This window comes from Haliotis asinina, chromosome 8 (genome assembly GCF_037392515.1).
Source record: "Haliotis asinina isolate JCU_RB_2024 chromosome 8, JCU_Hal_asi_v2, whole genome shotgun sequence".
Taxonomy (NCBI): domain Eukaryota; kingdom Metazoa; phylum Mollusca; class Gastropoda; order Lepetellida; family Haliotidae; genus Haliotis; species Haliotis asinina.
Window position 1 is genome coordinate 64,126,590 of NC_090287.1, and position 23,609 is coordinate 64,150,198.

A 23,609-nucleotide genomic window follows, 5' to 3' on the forward strand; every position below is an offset into this window, starting at 1 on the left:
TTGCACACAATTCATTCACTGACCATGTAATGGAGGAAGAGAGACAACTCATTTGATATAGAGATGTGAACTCTTCATGTATTTGTTGAACATTGTGTGCAAGGGCCCTTGACTTAATGTTTGAGTATATTATAAAAACGTAGGAGTACATCTGAACATCCAATTTATTTCTGCGATTATAGTTAATCTTTGCTGTCATGACATTTTAACTGAAAAAAAGTTGAATTTTTATCAACTTCTTTCGAGTTGTTTCAACTCCACATAGACAACATACCCACAAATGTGCCAAGCTCTTTATTAAGCAAAAAGTCTAGCAAGTACAATTATTTGTAATAAAAAATCTTTACTTGTCAAAATCAGTTAATATGTCTATGATATCACATTCAAAATAGGATACAAATGGCTAAAACAGTCTTCCCAGTGAACTTTACAAACCAGGGTATATGGATGAACACTGGTGTATATATGGTATTACAGTGAAGCACCTGAAATACATGATCACATCTTGAGTCAGGTATTTGGTTTACTTTTACCATATTATATACAGCTTGTACTGTGTCATAATGTGATTTCCACTGGCTCCTCATAAAAACACCTCCGAAGACTGACAATATAATATATTAATATACTGACAATATATTTCTTATTCACTTTTGGTTATGGTCATGGAAGACAAAACCACTTGATTTTTATCTGAAAAATTGGTCCTACAAATATGCCATCATTATTCACTTTGGTGAGGTAATATATATATTTGCCATGCTAGGGATCAGTCATCATGCATGAGTTTAGAAGACATATTTAGCTTGACCACACTGACATCAAACACGCTTGCTTCTTGTGAAACAAGAAGTTAGGCTTAATTTTAATTGATTGTTTATCTGTAAGTTTTATAATGATGAAACTGCTTCCATATAACATGTATTTCATATTACTGAATGAGAGATCAGTTCAGATAGTGACACTATCACTGATATGACCAGTGTGTCAAGACAACAGGATTATATTTAGATTAAATGTCTGATAAGACTGTAAAACAACAAAACATACCTGTAAACATCATGTGAGACCATCTTTGTAGTCTGGTGGACAGAGCATATGGCTCAGGCCCATGCCACAGGGAGAGGTGATACTTGTTGTTTCCCTGCCTGGTGATTGGCATATAGGTGGTGAAACAACGACTGGTCAGCTCAGAGTCTGCATACCTTGTCCGAGTGGGGTAACCATGTGAAACCTATACTCTGCATGCATGCAGGCACACATGCTTGAACAATCTTCAATGTTACTTTAAATTTCCCTTTAAAATACCCCATCAGTATGTGAGAAGCACAAACCATATTATTGTTCCTGGTTATCCTTACTGGTCAGAATGTGTGGTCATGTTCTGTAGCTGCTTTTCGTCATGACCTAATCACGTGGTGTAGCTAAAATATTTTGTGGACAGAGACAAGTAATAGCATTTACTGACACACTCATATTCCCTTAACGACTGAAGTGGGCTTTCCACTGCTTTTATCTCTATTCAGGAATATCACAGAGGAAGCACCAAATAAAAGATTCATACATGATCCCCATGTAGGAAACCAAATCTGTGCCTTTATCATGCCAGTCTGACACATTAGCCTCTAGGATAAACAAATCTATACTCTGAGCAGGCAGCATAATACTCATGCTTGTGAGGTTCACTAAACTGCAAAAAACTTTGTCCGACATCACTTTGGCTTTCCTCCCACAATGTAAAACCTAATACTGATCAGAATTTAACTCCCTTGCCCTTACCAGATTCTGTGCAAATGATCCACATATAACTAGAAAAAAAAAAAAATGAAACAAAATGAAAAAAGTACTTGATGGCTGAAATGGTGCTTCATACATATTACTCATACTTCAACCAGGATATGTAAAACAAATCACAGAGTTATCTCCCCTAAATATAAATTATTACATCTGAAACATTAACATTAACACTTATCAACATGTACATTACAAAAAAAGGCTTCTTTAAAATATACACATAATAACAGGTATGATTTCATAACAAAATAAACTGTATTCTTATATAAAAATTTAGTTATTTTGAAAATAATTTGAAACTAAAACAATAAGTTTGTCAAGCATGACAATCAACACAGTTCATACACTGGCAAACATAAAAATATGTAATACAAACATGTACTTAGACTGGAAAATATATATTTAAATAACACTAAACAAATTTAAATACAACGTATAACATGCTTAACCTGCAAAGGTGAATAGTTTTATAGAGAAAATTTTTTTTTTCTCTCAGTCACAGGGACTTGTATTGCTAAAAGTGTTTTGTCACTAACAAAACTAACACTAACAATTGGCATCAACTTATACATTGTGAGTGATGTCATCTTAGGACTTCGTTTGGTGCTAAGAACTGTCCGTAACAATATATACCTTGCTGCCACTGTTTTGCATTACAAGCCTTTGTGATCTCAGGTTAATATATATGTGGTTAAAACACTTTGTCAAGTAGGTAGTGCCACAGGCCATTATGTCTAAGACTTCATGAATTAACTAATTGTTTCATCGGCATGTGGTTTTCAGGAACAATTAAAAATCATCAAAAAGTCTGCCTTTCTTGTTCAAGCAGATGATTACTATATGAAAAAGGGACACTTGATATAAGGACAATCCAATATTATTTTTGACATTTTAAACTATGAAACCCCATTCATGCCTGAGAAACATTTCACCAATTTGAACAGCCTTAGAACATGTTCTGCAAAACATGCACACAAGCATGTACACACACCAGCTCCACCAAGGGAGGTAAATCCCACCACCTTATTTGTCAATTCCTATAATGACAGTTAAAATGTCAAAGTCATTTGGATTTGAAAGAAAAACATTATGAGGTATTCATCAAGGTTGAAAATAAAAAGATAAAAATTAAAACTGTGATTTAGGGCATGTAACAGAATAATGTTGAAAGATGTCATAAAAGTTTCAACTATAACTGACCTTTCAGCACATCTGTCACATTTTGAAAACTCATATATAATTGCTTATAATTTCATACAAGGTATCACAAATAAGATATACATGAGCAAGCAGAATCACTACAACACCTGTGGTACATCTATTGAGCTCAGGATACATCTTGTAAGCAGCATGATCACCTTACCTGTTATTTTCAAAACTAATTACAAACAGGATGTTACATATCACATTGTGGATTTCTTAATAGTAATGAAACAATAATATTTGAAACAATACCAGATTAATTTCAATATGATGTCTCTAACAGTGGTTTTCTCCATTCAAACCAGTCCATTTGTTTCCAAACTTGGTCAACACAATGAAAAACACGTTTTTATTGCAGAAGGTAAACTATCCCCTTATGACCAGCTACTGCCCTTCCACTTTTGATTCCTGGATCTTGTGGGTACCCAGGTTAAGCAGGTATCCTTCTCTCACCTACGTTGTTATATACCAAAATCTATTCTAAATCAAATTTACACATATATCAATTTTCTTGAAACTTCCGGAAATCTTGTTTACCCCATGACCCCCATCATGACCTGTACTGTATCCCCACTGACATCTGACCTGTCACTGACGACCACCACCCCTCGACTGCTGAGTGGTGACCCTTGTTGGTGGTGTCTACAATATACAGCCATTGTTAACTGCAGCACCCATTCTCCTGTCTGGGCTGAATTCGGGCATGTTCAGGGGAGTCATCTCTAGATGAGACAGAGGACTGTAAGGTGACGTGCTCGCTAGGCTGCTGGCTCTCCGTGGGAAGGGACAAGATATGCTCCACAAGGAAGTTCATTGATTTGTCTGAAGGAAAATTAAATATCACTGAGTTTCTACATTTCTATACGTGAAATGTCAGAACTGCATTCACAGTGTCCTATGTTTTTCTAACCATGAAGACCTGGGTTAGAATTGATCTTCAGCAACCCATGCTTGTCATATGAGGCGACTAGTGGGATCGGGTGGTTAGGCTCACTGACTAAGTTCACACATGTCATTGTATCCAGACTGCATATATTGATGCTCATGTTGTTCATCACTGGATTGTCTGGTCAAGATTCATTTATCTACAGATGTATGCCATATAGTTGGAATATTGCTGAGTGTAGCATTAAACACCAACAAACCAACCAAATCTATTTTTATAAGATATGTTCATGCATTATGTTATGGTAATTTTCATGGCTAGACAATTTCTCTATTGCAATAGATGTTTTTGCAATGTTTTGGTGTTGACACTAGCACCATTACCAGCTAGATGATGATGTCAGCAATTACATTTAAAAGTCTCACTATATTTCAATAAAGAAGTTGTCTTGTGAAGACAAATTTCTGTTACTGAGGACATATGTTTTAAAAACATTCAGAAAAAATTTTGCAACAAAGGTTAAATACATAGTCTCACTCACTAATGCATGACACTGGTCGGTATAAGTAACTCTCAATCGACCTGTGTACAGCAATACACCTATCCCAACTTACAGCATTACAAATGCAGCATTGGCTGTAGTGGAGCTTCTCTTACATTCTGGCTAGTCCATGCTTGTGATTACACATGTATATATTCAAGTATATATTTCTGAGCCTGGTCACAATTTCCTTAACTTTCAACATGCCCAATCAATGACACATTCAGGAAACTACTCATATACAAACTAGAAATCAGAATATCTTTCTACAAGCATGGGAAAATGTTATGGCAGCCTAATGTATTATTTATAAATAGTGTAACTGATTACAACAACCTCAGATATGTTCTTATCTTATCAGTGCTGATGTTATCAGCTCTGACCTATTTCTAACATACTGTACCTGTGATTAAACAGACCTCATCAACAAACTGCAGTGTATCTCATATCTATACACTTTTGATAGAGCCTTTTCTATCTTCAGAAACCTACCTACGTTGATGTCAGACTTGACTGATGTCTGAAACCTACCAATATTGATGTCAGACGTGGCTGATGTCTGAAACCTACCTATATTGATGTCAGACTTGGCTGATGTCTGAAACCTACCTATATTGATGTCAGACTTGGCTGATGTCTGAAACCAGCCTATAAAGTTGTAGTCCCTGCAGAACTTGTTGAGGATGTCTTCATCTGCATTTACATCCTCAATGTCACACTGCAACAGATCAAGCCCGTATAGAACACAAGCTACACAAACAGATCGCACATTCATAATATATGTCATCCATCCAAATCATGAATAATACCCATCTGCGTAGCATTTGTGTTACTATATTTATTCAAGTATTGTGATTACATACTTCATCATAATTTGTTAAGAACTAACATTTAAGAAACCCACATTGTTTACAACTTTGTAGTTGTCTGCCATTTTGTTAGATGTTTCACTCATAGAAACAGATCCCAGGGAATAATGGTACAATTAACAGATCTCAGAGATCACTGGTGCAACAAAGAGATCCCAGGGTTCACTGGTACAATTAACAGATCCCAGAGACCACTGGTTCAACAAAACAGATCCCAGAGATCACTGGTACAACTAACAGATCCTAGATATCACTGGTACAACTAACAGATCCCAGAGGCCACTGGTACAATTAACAGATCCCAGAGGCCACTGGTACAATTAACAGATCCCAGAGGCCACTGGTACAAATAATGGATCTCAGAGATCACTGATAAAACTAACAGATCCCAGAGACCACTGGTACAACAAACAGATCACACCTTCAAATTGCATCACGTCAGCTAAGACTTGAAGACATAGCACAAATCCAATATATTCCCACAATCTCACAAGGCAACACAAGAACTGACGTATACTTATTGAATTAATAATTTCATCTTATACAGATATAAAAGCAAACTGAATTAAACTAATACTTATGCATTCATATTCTGAATACAGAAGACCAAGTACATGACAACCTGCCATTTTGGCTGAAGGGGAGGCAGAACTAAGTGTGAGACAAGTGAAGGCATGTGTTTGTGGCTGCCATCCAGTAATAGCCTGTTGCCATGCGTAACCAGGCAGCTGTCACGCCCAGCCCCATCAGCTCCATGTGTGACTGTACTGTAACTGTGTATTTAAAAAAACTATAGCTCTGTTTTACTTTAAAGCAGTTTCGTGTTTTCAGGTAATTTCACTGAATTTCAGAAAGTACTGAGAACAGTGTGGAAAATGTAAAACTGTTAACAGTCTCACAGGTGTTATATTGTAAACAGTCTCACAGGTGTTTTATTGTAAACAGTCTCACAGGTGAATAACGGTAAACTGTCTCATAGGTGTACCATTAAAAATAGTCTCACAAGTGTAAAACTAAGAAGTCTTATAAGTGGAAACTGTAAACAGTCCCAGGTGTAAGACTTGGAGCAGAATGTCAGATGTAAAACTTGGAATGATAAAACTGGGAATGGTGAGGTAGGTGTAAAAGTGTAAACAGTCTAACAGGTGTAAAATGTGGAACAGTGTGGCACATGGAAAACTGGGAACACATGCATGTACTAATGGGAACAGTGTGACAGGTGTGAAAACAGGTATAATGAACAAACATGTGCAAAGTAATGTATATCATACAGGTGTGTTTGATTGGCAGGGGTGTGTGATCAGAAATAAGCGCTGATCTTTATAATGATAAAACACTCAGTGAGCGGAATCCAACAGGTAAGTACAGAGTCACCTGCCCTAAGTATACTCAGCTACACCTTGGGATGGAAGAGGCATGACTATCATGGCAGCAGCCTTAGTTCAATCCTCCTCACCTTATTCGCCAGCAGCATTATTGGCACAGGCTGTTCATTGGCCAGCATCACTTTGGAATTTACATCATTCAGCCACTAGAAACCCAAAGAAAAAGTTGAATGAAGAAAACATCCACAGAAATGTCAAGATGAACTTCAAAAATAATTGTATCGAAGTGTGAAAGAAGCAACAATTATAGCTCATATACGTTAAAAATACATGGAAAAAGGGTTGTTTTAAGGCAAAAAGGGATTTAAAGTAGAAGGAATGCTTGTACTTCTGGAGTTTTTTCAGCGAATTTTTGAAAAAGAAATAATTTGCAAGGACTGTCGCAGAGTCATGCTGAACACCAACTGTTAATGATGTTTGAACAGAGCATGGCATATTGATTAAACATTCAACTTACTTTTAGAACGGAATCAAATGTGGCTGGTCTGAAATGAAATGTTTCAAAATCAAATATGTTTTTGACATGAGAAATCAATCAAATCTGGCCAATTTAAAATGTCAAGCAAAAATGAAGCATAAATGAGAACAGTTGCCAGTTAAACATTGTACAACTCAAACACATAATTACCTGGACAAGTCAAAGCATATGATTGCTGCAATTCTGAAAATGAAATGACAAAAATTATTGTTCAGAAGTGGTAAATTTCTGTTAGTGTTATGTGGGTGGATTATTTTTATCAAACTACTTATTCATTTACATAACAAATGAAAGATTTTGTGTATTTTTGTATGAAGCAAACTGTACGAGATTTCAAGACTGTCAGCAAACTTTTCATTTCTGGACAATCAAATTATTTTTAAAAAATGAACTTCCATGAAGTTCAAATAGATCCTGCATAATAATAATTTGACTTTTCAGACATGTGAGTAGTTTGTCACTTGCTTTTTACAGAAATGCCAGATGACTTACGCATATTTGTAATACACTCGGGTCATGTGACCAAACCTCTCATGGCCAGCAATGTCCCTGGAACATACCACAGCAAAATTCTAAAACAACTAAATGTAAGTTTTAAAAAGTAATAATAATGTATGTATGATGTCTAAATTGACCTACCACAGATTTTAGATTACCTGTTACAGTTGTAAGTTGACCTATCCCAGTTGTACATTGACCTATCCCACTTGTAAGGTGACCTACCACAGTTGTAAGCTGACCTATCCCAGTTGTACACTGACCTACCACAGTTGTAAGTTGACATATCCCAGTTGTACATTGACCTACTACAGTTGTAAGCTGACCTATCGCTGTTGTAAGCTGACCTATCGCTGTTGTAAGCTGACCTATCACAGTTGTACATTGACCTACTACAGTTGTAAGTTGACATATCACAGTTGTAAGCTGACCTATCGCAGTTGTAAGTTGACCTATCACAGTTGTAAGTTGACCTATCCCAGTGGTAAGTTGACTTATCACAATTGTACATAGACCTCCCACAGTTGAAAGCTGACCTACCCCAGTTGTACGGCGACCTACCACATTTGTAAGTTGACCCACCACAGTTGCATGTTGACCTATCACACTTGTAAGCTGACCTACCACAGCTGTAAGTTGACCTTGGTGTTCTTGTCCCAGTCTACTGTCTTCAGAGCAAAGTCCACCCCAATGGTCAGTTTATAGTTGGGTGAGAAAAATCCTGCAAGAAATTCAATCCAATGTAGTACAATCCATCTGTTTGCAAGTACATGAACTACATCACACATCAGGAAAACTGATCCGCAGTAACTGAAGCTTGATTAGACACAAACAGCTTTGTTGCTAATTACTATTTATTCTTAGATTTGTAAGAGGCAAAGATTTGGTTGGTTTGTTTGTTGTTTGACACCACGCTCGACAATATTTCAGCCATATGGATGAGGTCTGTAAATAATCAAATCTGGATGAGAGAATCCGGTGATTAACATACCATAAGTATCAATCTACGCAACTGGGATATGATGACATATAAGTCAGTGAGTCTGACCACCCGATCCTGTAAGTTGCGTCTATGACAAGAATGGGTTACTGAAGACCGGTTTCTGTAACCCGGATCTTAACAGGTTGTAAGGGACAAAGAAGGACAAAGAACAGACAATACCTAAAGCTCGGAATAGGCTTAATCTGAAATTTTTGTAATCTGGCATACAATCTGACCAACGCTTACAGTCACTGACATACATGAATAAATGTTATGAATAATTCACTGAAGCAATGAATGATATGTCAGTGCACAAGCGACCTCGGAACTGATAAAGTCATGTTCCGGCCACTAGGGACAGCGGTCATTTTAGCAGCTGACAGCATCTGCATCTTGTGTGACATCCACTACGAGACTGTACTCCCCAGGACAACTAATCATGGCAGACTCCACCACGCTGCCATGGGCTGATCCAGAGGGGGTGTGCAGGGGTGTGCACCACCCCTTTGCCATGAAATTTGGTTATATGACACTTGAAACTCGGGTGCAAAAGAAGTGTGCACCTTCCCACTTCTCAAAAAGCTGTATCCGCCCCTGCACAGCTGTCTTGCGGAATTTTGTACAGTTCACTCTTCAACAAAAATGATAATCCATTTCTGCAGAATACAACATGTCCATCATAATGTTGACAGTTTTCTCATCTTAGGCGAGACCGATTTAATTTCTTGTTGTACGGATTCACTGGAAAAAAAGTAAGTTTCCCAGTCAAAAATATAACATCTTGATGTTTTTATTGGCCAAAAATGTCAACTTAAAAATATCTATATTTTCATTGCTTTTTGCCCAAAACAAACTTCATAAATTGCTAAAAGTAAGACACTTTTAGTATTTAAAAGGGATATTACATTCATTGGCTTTTTCTTTTTTCATTTTTTCTCCCTTCCTGCCTTTAGGTTTTCTGAGGACAAAAATCTGTAAAACAAGAAATAAAATTGTCTGGCCTTATAGAACTGTCCAAGGGTACTGCAATTTACATACAAATGAACAATATATTGCAACATCTGTGTATCATTTTAGAAGCTGTATTATCAAAGGAGACAGAACTGTAAATGGATTTCAGATTTTGTTTCATTTTTTCAATTCAGTATTTCAGCAAAGATGATAGCAAGTGCCCTGAAGCTAGTATCGTAGCAACGATCTGTCTTCACTTTAAAGTTGATGCAGTTCATTATAGACATGATAAAAAAAATCAAACATATCAAGTTGAAACTAGCTGATGCCCCCAGCTCTCCAGTCATTGTTTCATCCTCCCAGCAGGAAGCTGGACTGCGAGAGAGATTGTCCCGCCCACTAATGACCATGATACTTTCCTCACCACTGATTACTGTCAGATCAATCTTATCACAGTGTCATTAACTGAGGCTACAGATCTCTTAGCCTTGTCTTTTTAAGCCAGCAGTTTAGACACACACTGAGGCTGCCAGAAAGAATTGCTTATTACATCTTAATGTAAAAAGAATATTGAAACCTGAAATGAAAACTGAAAAAAAATACCTCATGAGAGAGTGAAAAAAAATTATTTGACTACAAACTATGTATTACAGAGAAGACATTGATGAAGCAGTTGATATCCATCATTTGTTGCAAGGACTTTATTAGCACTGAGGCCTTGATACCAATATTCAGTAGATGGGCAAGGCCTTTGATGGCAGGGATGACCAACAGATAGACTGACCCATCCAATACTCCAACACTCCTGGACCAATCATGGAGCGGTCAGTCGTCAGGGTCCACATCCTAAGTCTGTTGCATAGTTCCTGTACCTTAAAATTTTGTGTTCAACCTAATCCTACTGTAAATGAGAAAGAGAGAGTAAGTGAGTATGGCTTTACCTCAGTCTTAGCAATATCACAGTGAACGGTGAGGGATACCAGAAATGCACTTCACTCATGGTACCCATATGGTAAATCACCAGGGCTTAAGCACGATGAACAAATGCTTTAACCATTAGACTACCCCACCATCGCCTTGTAGTAAATGTGCAAGTCTAGATTTTCTCATTTATTCACATGACTGCTCAGTGCTCAACCTCTACAAACACCTCACATCTCAAACTACCTCATATATAAGTTGGTTTAATCAAAGGTTGAAAGTGATAATGGGGTAAGACCTTATGGGTATAAAACCTCTACGATCTGCATCACCTCAAGCTGAGAAGCCCTAACATACATAGAACACTTTAAACCCACTCATAAACTCATGTCAACTGAAAAACTTGAAAGTGAAAATGTGGTAAGTGACAGAAACTACAACAAAAGTTCAATAGCCTCACAATGACTCACAGGGGCATAGCTACCATGTGAAAAAGGCAGGTCTTAGTACTCTTACACTTGATTGTTGCTAAAAAGTTTGGCCACAACTCAACATCATCTAAATATGAAGCTTTGCAACCTATCGGGCTTACACGAAAAAACTGACTTGCTACGTGCCTGACTCAGTTATAAACAGACTGTAATGATGTCTCAGATTTACCTGTGTATCCTGACCAGACTCCCAACACAACCATCCGACACCTGACACATGTTCAGGTGTCCATGGTACCATGCCCTGATGAGACTGTCCAGTCCCAGGTCAGGAAAGGCAGTGTATGACTTTACAGTTATTCTTCAAACAAGCATGGCGCTTGTAATCTTGCATCAGTGCTGCAACAGCTGCGACAAGCTAATATACCATTGTGGCAATAATGGACGTTAATTAGCCATTCTGATTTACACCACTTCATCAGTGTCACCCGACACTGTGGGAGTCTGGCGCAGTGCTATCTTGTCGTTGCGCTATCTGCCTGGCAAATGAGCAGGACAGGTCTGTGACAGCTTGGTTCATGTTCCAATATAAACCTATCACTAACTTTATTTGAAGACCCTTAGTCAACTCAACTTGTTCACATAGTTCTGAGTGAGTGAGTTTAACACTGCATCGAACAGTATTCCAGTTACAATACATTATGTCAGGTTCATGCGGAAAGTTTGAAGTAATTCTGGTAATGGCCAACTGTAGCACTTTAGACAACTAGGGCGGAAGGGGTCATTGTTGGCACAGGTACTACAGGTATGTACCAATGGGCATTTCTGTGAGAAATATACTTGACACAAAGTCAAAATACATAACACACTCAGTACCTTAAGTGGGGAATGAGACCATATCCCACAACCCAAAACTGAAGCCGTATGTAGTTCACCTAACTGCAAGTGGTATATTCGTTATTGTGTATTCTCATTTCTTAATTAATGAAATCAGATGGATATAACACAACAATATGACAACACTTAGTTTCTGAAAATTTAGAATTTTGATGGAAAGAAATAACCCCATGAAATTGAAAAGGAGCCAAGTTACCTGACTATGATGTTTAGGAAACAGAACTGCCACTGATCCAAGAATACTATTGTCACATTGCCCTGAACAACAACTAAATAGGTTCTCTGTTGTGCACTTATCCCATCAAAAATCATCATGATTCTTTTCCATAACAAAGGCTTGAGCATAACATTCCCCATAATTTCACTGTTATATCTTGTTCAATAACTAGGTTTGCCAATATATCATATAAATCAAAACCCCTCCACTACAACCAAAATAGATGGACATTATATTGTTAGAACCTATGACAGTTTACTTGATGACATTATGTCAGCATCGGTTGTATGACGGAACGATGTGGTTATATCCGGTAATGGTGGCTTTGTGACATGGCGATGTCAATCAGCAATTTTATAAAAGTCTCAACACTGGTAATATTATGGCAGTGGAATAGCACAACCACCTGATGTTGAGACATGCCCCCAATGGACAATCCCAGTAGCCTCATAATGTTGTGAGTCGTGGCATGATGTGTTTCATCAGCCGTTTAATTTTTCGAATGATCAAACATCAAACAATTAAGCTTCCCAACATGAAAGCACTTTTTGACATATGTTTCCTACATGCAGTTTTTCATGATGCTCAGATGAGTTGCATGTGTTCATGAATTCAATTCACTAATTTCTGGGCTTGTTTTCATTTTTGTGTAGTTCAAATACATATTTTGTTGTACAATGTGAACAGTTTCTGTTTTGGGAAGAATATACAGTGTTCAGTCCTCTTTAATTGCATTTATTTTGCCATTTTGTTAAAAGTGATGAAACTGGTATCACATGCTTGGCAAAGGGTTACATTGTCCTAGCGGAACACACAGCCAAAAAAACTGATATTTCAGGCAAAGAATTAAATACACTAAAAACAACAATGGAAAATTTGGTTGCCATGGTAACTAATGTTCCAGATTGATAGAAGCAGCAGCTGTGATACTGCCATGTATTTGACAAGAGACTGATGTTTACCTGCATTGTAAACCTCAGTCAGGCAATACTGTCAACCTTGACAAGCAGGAAGCAGATTCACTTTTAATTAAACATCTATATTGTTTTGTGTTTCAATGGAAGTTTTGTTATTAATATTTTGGTTACTACTTTCCATTTTACACAAGTTTACATGGTACAGAAAACATCTGGAGATGCATCATCACTGCATGCAATGTACAAGTTCATCACATCACATACCATGCCATGTCACACATAGAAGCTATTTACAAAATTCTGTTTTTGCTGTATTGGTAAAGATGTCCTGATACACTAATAAGCCTTGTATATATTATCAACAGTTTATGTTACATATATTACCTATCCACAAAATCCTTGAAAACCATTTGTACAGATGGCCAGTGACAAATATATATATGTTTAACATACTTCTCAGGTAAGAAAGCCAACATTGCCCACTGGAGTGGCCCTTACTCAATTTCTCTCATAACACAGTCTACACAAAGTAGAGATGCGAGGTCAACATACGGGTGGTAGGTCACCTATACACGTACACTTACTAGAGACACGCGAGTCAAGATGTGTTGTTTGGCCGCTTTATCTTGTGCGCTGGATATTAGTAAAGTTGCTTTTTGTCTCTCTCTGTACTATCCCCTATCTAGTCGGTGTCGAGTGCTGTTAGTTACTTGTGACTAGGAAGTTTTCTCTTTCGTGTAATTGTTGTTTGTTAGGCATGCTGTCGATTCACTAGTCAGCCAGTGCTCCTCTTGCTACACGGGACTCTCGCACTTGTGTAGCTCATGTGCTCGGACGGATAGGCGGACAGACGGACCTTGATGAACCCTCCGTCAGTTGACTGTCGTTTCCCCTCCGCGAACCCTTTGTTAGTTCCCGTAACTATCGAACCCCGTCCGCCTCTGTGCAGAGAGACAGAGGACAGACAACCCCTTTGCCTGGGCGGACCCTTCATTAGTTCCATTTATTATTGTACCCCTCTGCCTCTGTGCGGCGTAGTGGAGGACAGACGAACCCTCTGCCTAGGTGGACCTTTTGTTAGGCATTTCTTCTGTCATTCCCCTCCACCCCCTGTGCAGAGTAGAGGAGGATAGACGGACCTTCCGTCTGATCAGACCCTTTTTCTGTGATGTCTCTCCTCCTCGGATTGGAGCTTAAATGGATGTCACCCCTTAGTAGTGAACCCTTTCGTCCGTTCCACCATGGTATTCATTGACACAAGAGACCCTCCTCTTATTCCCATCCTTCCAGAGGAGGTGGGGGATGACAACGACCCTATCCTTCCGGAACCTAACACTCCAGTCTCTGACAGTTTCTAGGCTGGAGGCTATTGCCGAATACACTGACGTGGTGTTGGCAGAGGACCAACCTTCAGCTGCTTCTAGGGCAAGAGGAGAGTCTTTCTGCCCTGAAGACTCTGTTCTCCCCCTTCAGAAGGTCCTCCCTCGGCACTGCTTAAACGAAGAAGAAACTGCCAAGGAATTGAAGGAGGCTGTTGTCTCCGCCGGACCAGGTCGCCTTATCCCTCAGCTCCTCCTCTCGGACAAACAGAGGCGAACTTGCCCATTCTGCTAGATCCTCCCTCCTTGGATGCGGACATCCCTCGAGATGCGTCTGCAGGCATACCCCACAAGGTGTCAGACAATCACCTCATCCATTTGGACACGGAGGCAAGATCCAACTTTGTGGCTCACGTCTGCCAAGCTATGGCCACTTACGCCAAAAAGGCTGGGATGATGCAGGGCGAGGAGCCTCTGTATAGGGCATGTGGAGCTGTAGCTGGCGGAGTCACCCTGTCGGCTGCTAGGATTTCAGTCGCCATTATCAACCTTAGACGCTTAGACAGGAAGGCTTCCTGGGGTGCACTAATCTCCCTCTCGAGATTAGGGACTCCCTCCGTCAGACACTTTGTTTGTGGGGGAGATCCCAGAAGCCCACCGCACTTGCCATGAGATCCAGCAGCAGGATCTATCCAATCGGATCATGACATGTGGCAGACCTTCTGCAGGCTCCATCCCCCATAAGCGTCAGGCAGGTCCGGACCAGTCCACTCCTAGAAAGCGGACGGGCAAGGTGGACTTTCTGTTCGGATGGTCGTGGCCAAAGACCCACGAACCAGTCTAACCAGCCCAGCCAGGCTAACCACTGGTTCCAAACACCCAGCAAGGGCACTCCCCGGAAGCGAACCAAGGGTAAGTGGACCCCCAAGTAGAATTGACTCTTCGTGCCCACCAGTCCTTCTACCACCTATCATTCCTCCGCTTGACGGGCCTGTTTGCGAGCCTGAGCCTCTTTGTCCTGAACAGCTATGACTAGACCCGTTCGTGTGTCGAATCCTGGAGCAGGGTTTCTGCATCCCGATCTCCTCTCCACCCACTCTAACCTGCTCTCCAGTGGAACGTCCGATGTACTCACTCAGGTTCCAACTCACCTTAGAACAGGTGGAGTCTCTTGTCTCCAAGGGTGCAGTTCAGAAAATCCCCCTTCAGGATCTGACTCCCGGATTCTATTCCCCAGTTTCTGTCAGGCCCAAATGCAACTCGCGGATTCATGACTTGAATGAGTTCAACTCCTCTTACCTCGAACAGCCGCCATATTTTCGACTTTTGACCTTTCCATCAGTCATGCAGTTGCTGGAGCCTTCAGACTACATGGTGTCCCTCGACCTCCCGGATGCGTACATGCACATCCCCATTCACTTGGCGGATCGCAGGTACCTCTGTTTCATCCTGGGGGGCAGGCACTTTCAATGGAAAGTCCTCCTGTTTGGGATTTCCTCCGACCCCTGGCTGTTCCCTTGCGTGACCCAACCCATCGTCCAGTTCCTCCACGAACTCCTGGTACAATTCCTCATGTACCTGGATGACGGCTTTGCTTACACCCTTTGCCCTCCATTCTCGAGGTGCAACGGGACCTCGTCATCCACCTCCTTTGATGCCTAGGGTGGTTAGTGGATCTAGTACCATCCACCTCTCTCCAATACCTAGGTGCCATACTGGATACGGAAACCTTCAAGGCCTTCGTACCTAAGGAGCGGATGACAAGGCCAGCACCCTCATGACTCATTCCCAGAGGAGCAAACGGGAGATTGACAGGAGAGCTCTTGGGGTCTACCTTCGGTCCGCCATCATAGAGGCCTACAAGTGTCAGGACAGGCCACTTCTGGCTCAGACTAACCCACATGAGATTAGGGCTGTCTCGTCCACCTTGGCTTAAGCTGGGGTCCTCAGCGCCCCACCATTTTTGTGTTAAATAAACATGTCTGTTGCTTCTCACCTCTCCTTTGGTGTTGAGCTGTCTTTTATTGTGTTGGGTTTCCCTTCCAGGGTTGCCGTCTGCTCCCCACTCCTTAGCGGAGGTGTCCGGGCAGCAGTTTGTGTCCTACCCGCCCTCTAGTGCGGAGACGGATGCTTCCGCAAGGTCACTCCCCTCAGGGTTTATTGGTTCTTCTTAATGTAGAGACGTACGGGCGAGGTCTCGCATCCACACTCTCAGCCCTTCGCCTCTGTGCCATTCTGGGCAATATTGGCTTTCTTACCTGATAAGTATGTTCAAAATACTGTAAATCATGAAATTTTTGCGTCATGATATTTTTGCGAGTGGTGACCAACAGACGTTTTTGCCTCACGATACTTTTGCGACTTGCCTAATTCTCAAAACATAGTTCAGTTTGACAGTTTCAAAGCTTACTTGCCTCTGAAAGTTTTATCTGAAGTAAATCCAATCACATATTAAAGTTTGCCGCTAATCTTGAACATTTAGTGGAGTACTTCTGCATGTATGCAATCAGTGATGTTTTCCTAAAAACAACACTTGCTGCATAGGCCATATAAGCTTAAAACAGTTCAAAGGGATTAAATTAAATGGACTGACTCTAATAAATTGGCACAGATTATGGACCAGTTTAGTCAGTGTCGGCGAAGCTGTTGATCTCCAGATAAGTGTCATGAAAGCTATCCACGCCCGCTGGATGGTCTCGGCCTTTCAAACAGTCTCCAAGAAATGTGTGTTGCATGGTTGCTGCCTGTCTGGAGTATCGGACGTACAGATTGAGTGACTTTTGTTCAGGGCCCCGGTTCACAAAACTCTCGTAAGCCTAAGATCTCGTAACTTTTCTCGTAGCATCCGTAGCTCCTGTGTTACAGTATAGGAGGTACATTGGCTACGAGAAAACTTACAAGATCTTAGGCTACGAGAGTTTTGTGAAACGGGCCCCTGGTATCCATTGTTTGACATGTGACACGTGAGTAATGCTAGTAATTAGTCATTCTTCGCGTTGTTGTCATTGCTTAATATATGTATTGTCTAGATCTATTGTTGATTTATAAGAGATAAATAATAAAGCGAAAATAGGACAGGTTGTTTGCTGATTATTCATTGCATTCTACCAGCAAATTGCGTCATGATATTTTTGTGAGCTTAAGTCATTCACAATTTTCGCAAAAATATCATGCTCGCAAAAATTTAATGATTTACAGTATAACAATTTTGATTAAATGTCATTTTTTATAGTTACCTGGTAGAAACCCAACAGTCGGGAGTTCCTGCCCAGCCTTCCCACCTGAGGGTTTCATTGCCTGCCTCGCTGGACAAGGGAATGACATGTATAGGTCATCTCATGACCTGGGTGACCTACAGCCTGTGTCTCTACTTTGTGTAGACTGTGTTATGGGAGAAACTGAGTAAGCGCCAGTCAAATGGGCAATGTTGGCTTTCTAACAGGTGAGTATAAAAAATAACATTTAATAAAAAATAAAAATTGTACGTTGTATGATTGATATATTTTGTTCTATCATTATATGTCGCAATATCTTTTAGAATGGATTTGATGTAATGCATTATTGTTCTGAACATACATTCACGAAAGACATGCTTCATGACTGCACTAACATGGTTGTTGTTTCATCTTTAAATGCAAGCAGAAATTTTCTAAAATTTCGTCTAATGTTAGCTTTCGACAGCCATGACTCTAGGTCATCTGGGTAATTTAAGTGACAACATGTCACAAGTGTTGATAAATAGATTTCTTTTTTACTACATAAAAGGATTATGAGAAACAATCTATTTAGATTGGCTGTTTTATGATAGTCTGTAATCTTTTGACTTTGTAGTGGCACTATGAACAATCTTTTGTCTGTGATGAATTTCTGTTACAGACTATATATGATCTGAATGACTGTCATGGAGCCACACATGTGATTCTTAGTGTGGGGTATTGCCAAAATTTTTTGTATTGTGTTATATTATGATATATGTTCAGTGAGTGAGTGAGTGAGTGAGTTTAGTTTTACGCCGCACTATGCAATATTCCAGCTATATGGCAGCGGTCTGTAAATAGTCGAGTCTGGACCAGACAATCCAGTGATCAACAACATGAGCATCGATCTGCGCAATTGGGAACCAATGACATGTGTCAACCAAGTCAGCGAGCCTTACCACCTGATCCTGTTAGTCACCTCTTACGACAAGCATAGTTGCCTTTTATGGCAAGCATGGGTTGCTGAAGGCCTGTTCTAAGATATGTGTTCACCTGGCATATTGCAATATGTAGTCCAGTATGTTGTGAAAGTATGACACAAAGCTATGGTCATGAGAGTACTGTTTTCTTTCTTTTGAAACAATGCCACGAGCCAGATTTTGGAAGTGAGCAACTGATAATGTTTCCAAACTGAAGACTTCACTCTAAAGTTTGGAACTCGAAAAGAGAGTCTGCAGCCGGCACCAATCTATTTCTGTTATTTATATGGTTTAAATGTCATGAAAATGCAATTCTAGGACCAAAAACCATTCTGTAAACTTTTCCTGTGTAATAATGTAAAGGAAATACAACATCATCAGGTGAAGCAGTTCACGAGAGGTGTACCTCAATACAGTCGTGCCCCGTATATCCGAACCTCAGATATCCGGAAAACTCGCCTTCCGAACGAAAATTCCTTAAAACGAATTCACAACGTTGTAAAATTACTCAGTTATCCGGAAATCCGGTTTCCGTAACCGTATGGTCATTTTCACAAACAAACCACCAACTTATGTACATTGTCTGTCTCGTATATACGTATGGCTGAGCACTGTATGTTTACATACGCGATTACCGAGGGAAACGCGTGACATAACATGAAAGAAGTCGGCAGTCTTTGAAGCGTGAGAAGATTAGTCAACCTCTGAGTAGCAGGGTGACACTGAGTTCATTTTGAGGCGTGTCAATTTGTAGGTCACTATAATTACTCTGAGAAACATTTTTGGGTCAGTCGATCAAAATGACAAGTCAACCAAACAAACGTAAACGGCATGCCATTTCAGCGGGGGAAAAGAGAGAAATTTGTAGATACAAGGAGCAGTATCCCTCAGCAAGCCTAGAAACCCTTAGTAGACACTTCGGCACAGAATTCGGTCACACCACTGGCAAGTCAACAATTAGCTATTACGAGTGTGCAGGCGACGGTGAGAACCTTGAACTGTTACTTAAAGTAAAGTCCGCTCGCTATTCTACAAAGCCAGTTCAGAAGGCTATGACAGACTTTTTCAAGTGAGCATGAACAGGTATGAGACACTGTAATTTGTGTGCACTGATACAATGCACTGTGTAATCAATAAAGATTATGTCTGATGCCTACTATGTTCATTTATTTGTACGTTTCTTGTACATTTGACCCGTGATTCAGATATCCGAAAATTCGCTTATCTGGACGATTTGAATAAAAACACAAGCGTTCGGATAAACGGGGCACGACTGTATATCGTATTGCGTAGTTCAAATTGCAATGTATCAGTTATCTCCCATCCCTATTGATTCTACAGCTGTTGTTTGTCAGAAGCGCCACTCTAGTTATGGAAATACATTGTTCTACATAGAAAAATTGAATCAAACATTGCTATTTGAAAAGATGTTATATTATGTGTAATTACTCCAACAGCGCTGCATCAAATATGTAAACATACAAAGATGATGAAGCCATACTTACAGTGTTTTTTAACTAGTGTAAGTTTTCATTTGCACAATGTGAAAACCTACAGTACAGGCATTGTAGGATTCTGAATCAGACATTGTGGAGGAATAAATCATATCACTAAATAATTTACTGAGTTCATATCTTCAGGAAGCAAAGAACCTAACTTAAAGCTTGCAAGGAGATCATTGACTTCATACTGAACATATTCTTGAAGTCTCGAGATGCGGAACACGATGCACTAATTTTGGTTTAGTTTGTTGTTTAATGCTGCACTCAGCAATATTCCAGCTATATGGTGGCAGTCTGTAAATAACTGAGTCAGGACCAGACATTCAAAAGCATGAACATCAATACATGCAGTTGGAATAAATATGTCAACCAAGCCATTGAGTCTGACCACCTGGTCCCGTCAATAGCCTCATACAACAAGAATGGGTTACTGAAGACCAGTTCTAACCCAGATCTTCATGGGTATAGTATACACTCAGACATTGAGGTCTGCTTGTGAATGCCATTAACAAGTCTGCGGAAGGTGGTGTCGTCATGGTGACAATGCATCATGTCAGGTTTACACCAAGGAGGAATCTCTGTTGTTTTTAGTGTTCCATTCCTGACGACTCTCCTGTCTCTCTGGGCTCTTTGAAAAAAATAAATGTCTATAAACAGATCCTTGGTAAATATATGACAAGACCATGTGAGTGATAGTGGGTGAGCATGAATGTGTCTTTGTGTGGTGTGGTGTGGTGTGTGTGAATCTGTGTGGATCTCTCTCTCCCTCCCTCATGTTTTCTTTCTCTCTGTGTGAAAGTGAGATCATGTCAGTATGAGAATGTGAAACTGAGTTAGAGTGTGTGACAGTGTGTGTTAATGTGTGTAAGAAAGTGGGTTAATGTATGTGAATGGATGTTTGAAAGTGTGTGCATGTATGAAAGAATGATTCAGTTGGTATGTAAAATGGGACTGAAAGAAGCAAAACAATTATAAACTAAGGACAGATTTTCCTGCCATCTTACCTTCAGTATACCTTCTGATGATTGATGTTTTCCCTGTGGAAATAAAATGTTGAAATAGAGTGACTGAATAGAGTTATTCTGGAAGCAATTCGTCATTTATTACAAGAAGGGAATCACAGGTTTTTGATGTTTTAATGTGATGAAAATAATAACACTTTCCTGTTACTCGTTATAATTTTGATGACCTCTCATAGTCATTGTGCAGTTTTTTAATGACACTTCCTGGAAAAGATAAAATCTTGATCCACAGGATTGGAGGCACTTTTTGAGTCAATTTAACTAGTAATAAAAATCCCCACCTGTTGCATGAAAAGACTGTTATCATAAAATATTGCCTGAGTTGTTGACATATACTAGATTGTTATTACAAATAGTGTTGGTCAAACAAAAGGTTGTTGAATATTGTGATTGATGTGTGTTGGTGTATTGCTGGTAGAGGAAGAAACCTGATAGCATGGAACATACACAGGAAATACATACAGCAAACACAACAAGCATGTAAGCGATGAGGTCGTAGTATTTCAAGATCAGTGACAGTGTTCATTATGTAAACTTAAGTGAACCAGGTACAGTTTCAATAGTTTTCAGGACAGAATACATTCATAACACCAGCTAGAATAATGATATTTCTAGAATACAAGCTCACGTGTATCAGAAATTGTCCTGTTCTACATTCACGCATCGTTTGTGGTTTGTGGTGAAAACCTTTTTCTGTGGATTTTATCGATTGAATGACCCATGTGTTTTCCTTCAGCTGATGAAAGAGTTCGATAAAGCGTTGATCGTACAGATTTCAAAATGTTCCCACAAAAACTATTTGCATAGTTTAAGCTCCTGATAGAGGAAAAGTATTTCAACTTGCGGTTTCTATTTGTTAGCCATGACATGTCGAACTCACGGGACTGGGGAGTCCAGTTGAGCTACAGTGATTGCTCGACCGGGGTAGACATTGTCCATGATGGACTGTCATGAATGAATCAAGTTGTGGAACTTCACGGCACAGTTGAAGGGTTGTCTTACCTACACCAAACTCTCCGATTACGAGTATTTTATACAAATGTTCTTGAACGCCACCTGAGGCCGATGCCGACTTTTCGTCCGAGTCAGCGGCTGTGGCCGCCGCCATTTTGCACGGTCATGTGCTGCTCACGTGATTCAAATACAACCAACAGACCACGCCCACTTACAGACCTTATTCAGGAATGTTTATAACATGTGGAAAGAAAATAGAACATGGGATGATATATATGACTGGAAAATGGTTTGAAATGTATATCTGCATAAAGTTTCGGATTTCTGTGAACACTATTTAGGTTGGAACAGTTGGTATCTCAAACGTTATCAATGTTGTAAACAAATACTTACTCAAACATATTTTGTAAAATATGTTTCTATATAATTTGAGTAGCTGCAATGATGATAAAAAAAGATATAAGCGAAGTTGAAGTTTGAAGTTTGTGTCAGATTTCCAATCAATCATAATATCAGAATAACCTTGAATTATACATTATAATTTGTTTGTTTCTCTATGGCTAATGACACTTTTAAAAAATCGCAGCTGAATAAGAGTACACACGCACGCAAGCGCCCGAGCACACACGCACGCAAGCGCCCGAGCACACACGCACGCAAGCGCCCGAGCACACACGCACAAAAACACATGGAAAACGTTTCGCAGCTCCTCATCAACTGTTAACCACTGGAAAAGAGCTTATCCAAACGCAAAACTTGCTGACTGGGTGAACAGACCATCACGGAGTTATAAAATGGCAAATTTGAAAGCTGAAAGAACGAAAACAGTAGTTTGTTCAAAAGAGCTCAAATGACATATCCTAGCTGCGAACCACATTGCCGACAACATGCTTCACACGATTGCGATCTGGACTCTTGGCGAGCCATGGTACAGAACTACCTCCTCTTGACGTAGTACTTGACAACATCAACGGCGATTACCGTGTGTCTCAGCATTGTCGCCAATGAAAACTGGCCTTGCGTTCAGAGGATGGTCATCTAAATATGGCACAACAACTGTGTCTAGGACGCCAGTTACGTGAAAAGCACCACCACACGGTGATCAATGTACCCCGCCGAACCGTACCTGCTCAAGATATCCCGTTGTAAAGAACAAAAGACATCGACTTTCGTCCGATCAGTGGACCCTTTCCCGTGACGCCGACCTTGACCCCCTTGACTCTAAAGTTTGACGGCTGAAGTTTTGTGATTCGAAGAAGGACTTCCCGCCACTTTTGCCCCCCCCCCCCCCCTCTTCCCAACCCTCCCCTTCATGTAAACGTCACTCGTGGTTGACCTGAACGCTGGCGGTACTTATCACTAGTTAGCTGATGTTTTCAGTTTCTGGAGAGTCGGCTGATAGTCGATAGATGTCGAACAAAATCTCTTGTATCACCCCTAAGTGACATGTCTGTTGAGCAATTTGGCACTGACTTTATTTGCCTATCAACAACAAATTCAATTAATTTTCCCTAGATTTAGAAGAGTTGACTGAAACTTCATACTTGCTTAATGGCAGATACCCGTATTCAATGTGTTGCTCGCTTTTGATACTGACACGCATGTTTTTATAAGCAGTGTATATGGAGCACCCCAAGGATCAATATAACCACACAAACAAACTGA

General features: G+C 40.0%; 1 protein-coding gene across 2 annotated transcripts; it reads right to left on the reverse strand.

Annotated features, from left to right (window-relative positions):
• Positions 1-278: 278 nt before the first annotated feature.
• LOC137294977 (ras-related protein Rab-32B-like) lies at positions 279-22,107 on the reverse strand. 2 transcript variants are annotated; one of them, XM_067826212.1, is made up of 9 exons: positions 21,993-22,107; positions 20,973-21,005; positions 8,279-8,375; positions 7,649-7,705; positions 7,307-7,339; positions 7,136-7,163; positions 6,750-6,824; positions 5,034-5,142; positions 279-3,819 (listed from the first exon to the last, which is right to left on the reverse strand). In XM_067826212.1, exons 1-9 carry the CDS (start codon positions 22,096-22,098, stop codon positions 3,659-3,661), a joined length of 699 nt encoding a protein of 232 aa, XP_067682313.1. In that variant the 5' UTR covers positions 22,099-22,107; the 3' UTR covers positions 279-3,658. The 2 variants fall into 2 exon arrangements, with proteins under 2 accessions (XP_067682313.1, XP_067682314.1); XM_067826213.1 differs by lacking the exons at positions 20,973-21,005; positions 21,993-22,107 and adding an exon at positions 11,169-11,489.
• Positions 22,108-23,609: the final 1,502 nt, after the last annotated feature.

Bases quoted from the DNA above. Each gene is read 5' to 3' on its own strand.
- LOC137294977 (XM_067826212.1), bottom strand. From the start codon at position 22,098: ATGGCGGCGGCCACAGCCGCTGACTCGGACGAAAAGTCGGCATCGGCC. The intron at 7,164-7,306 runs GTAATTATGTGT...ATTTCATTTCAG, and splicing joins ATATGCTTTGACTTGTCCAG to ACCAGCCACATTTGATTCCG. The intron at 3,820-5,033 runs GTAGGTTTCAGA...ATTTTCCTTCAG, and splicing joins CAAGTCTGACATCAATATAG to ACAAATCAATGAACTTCCTT.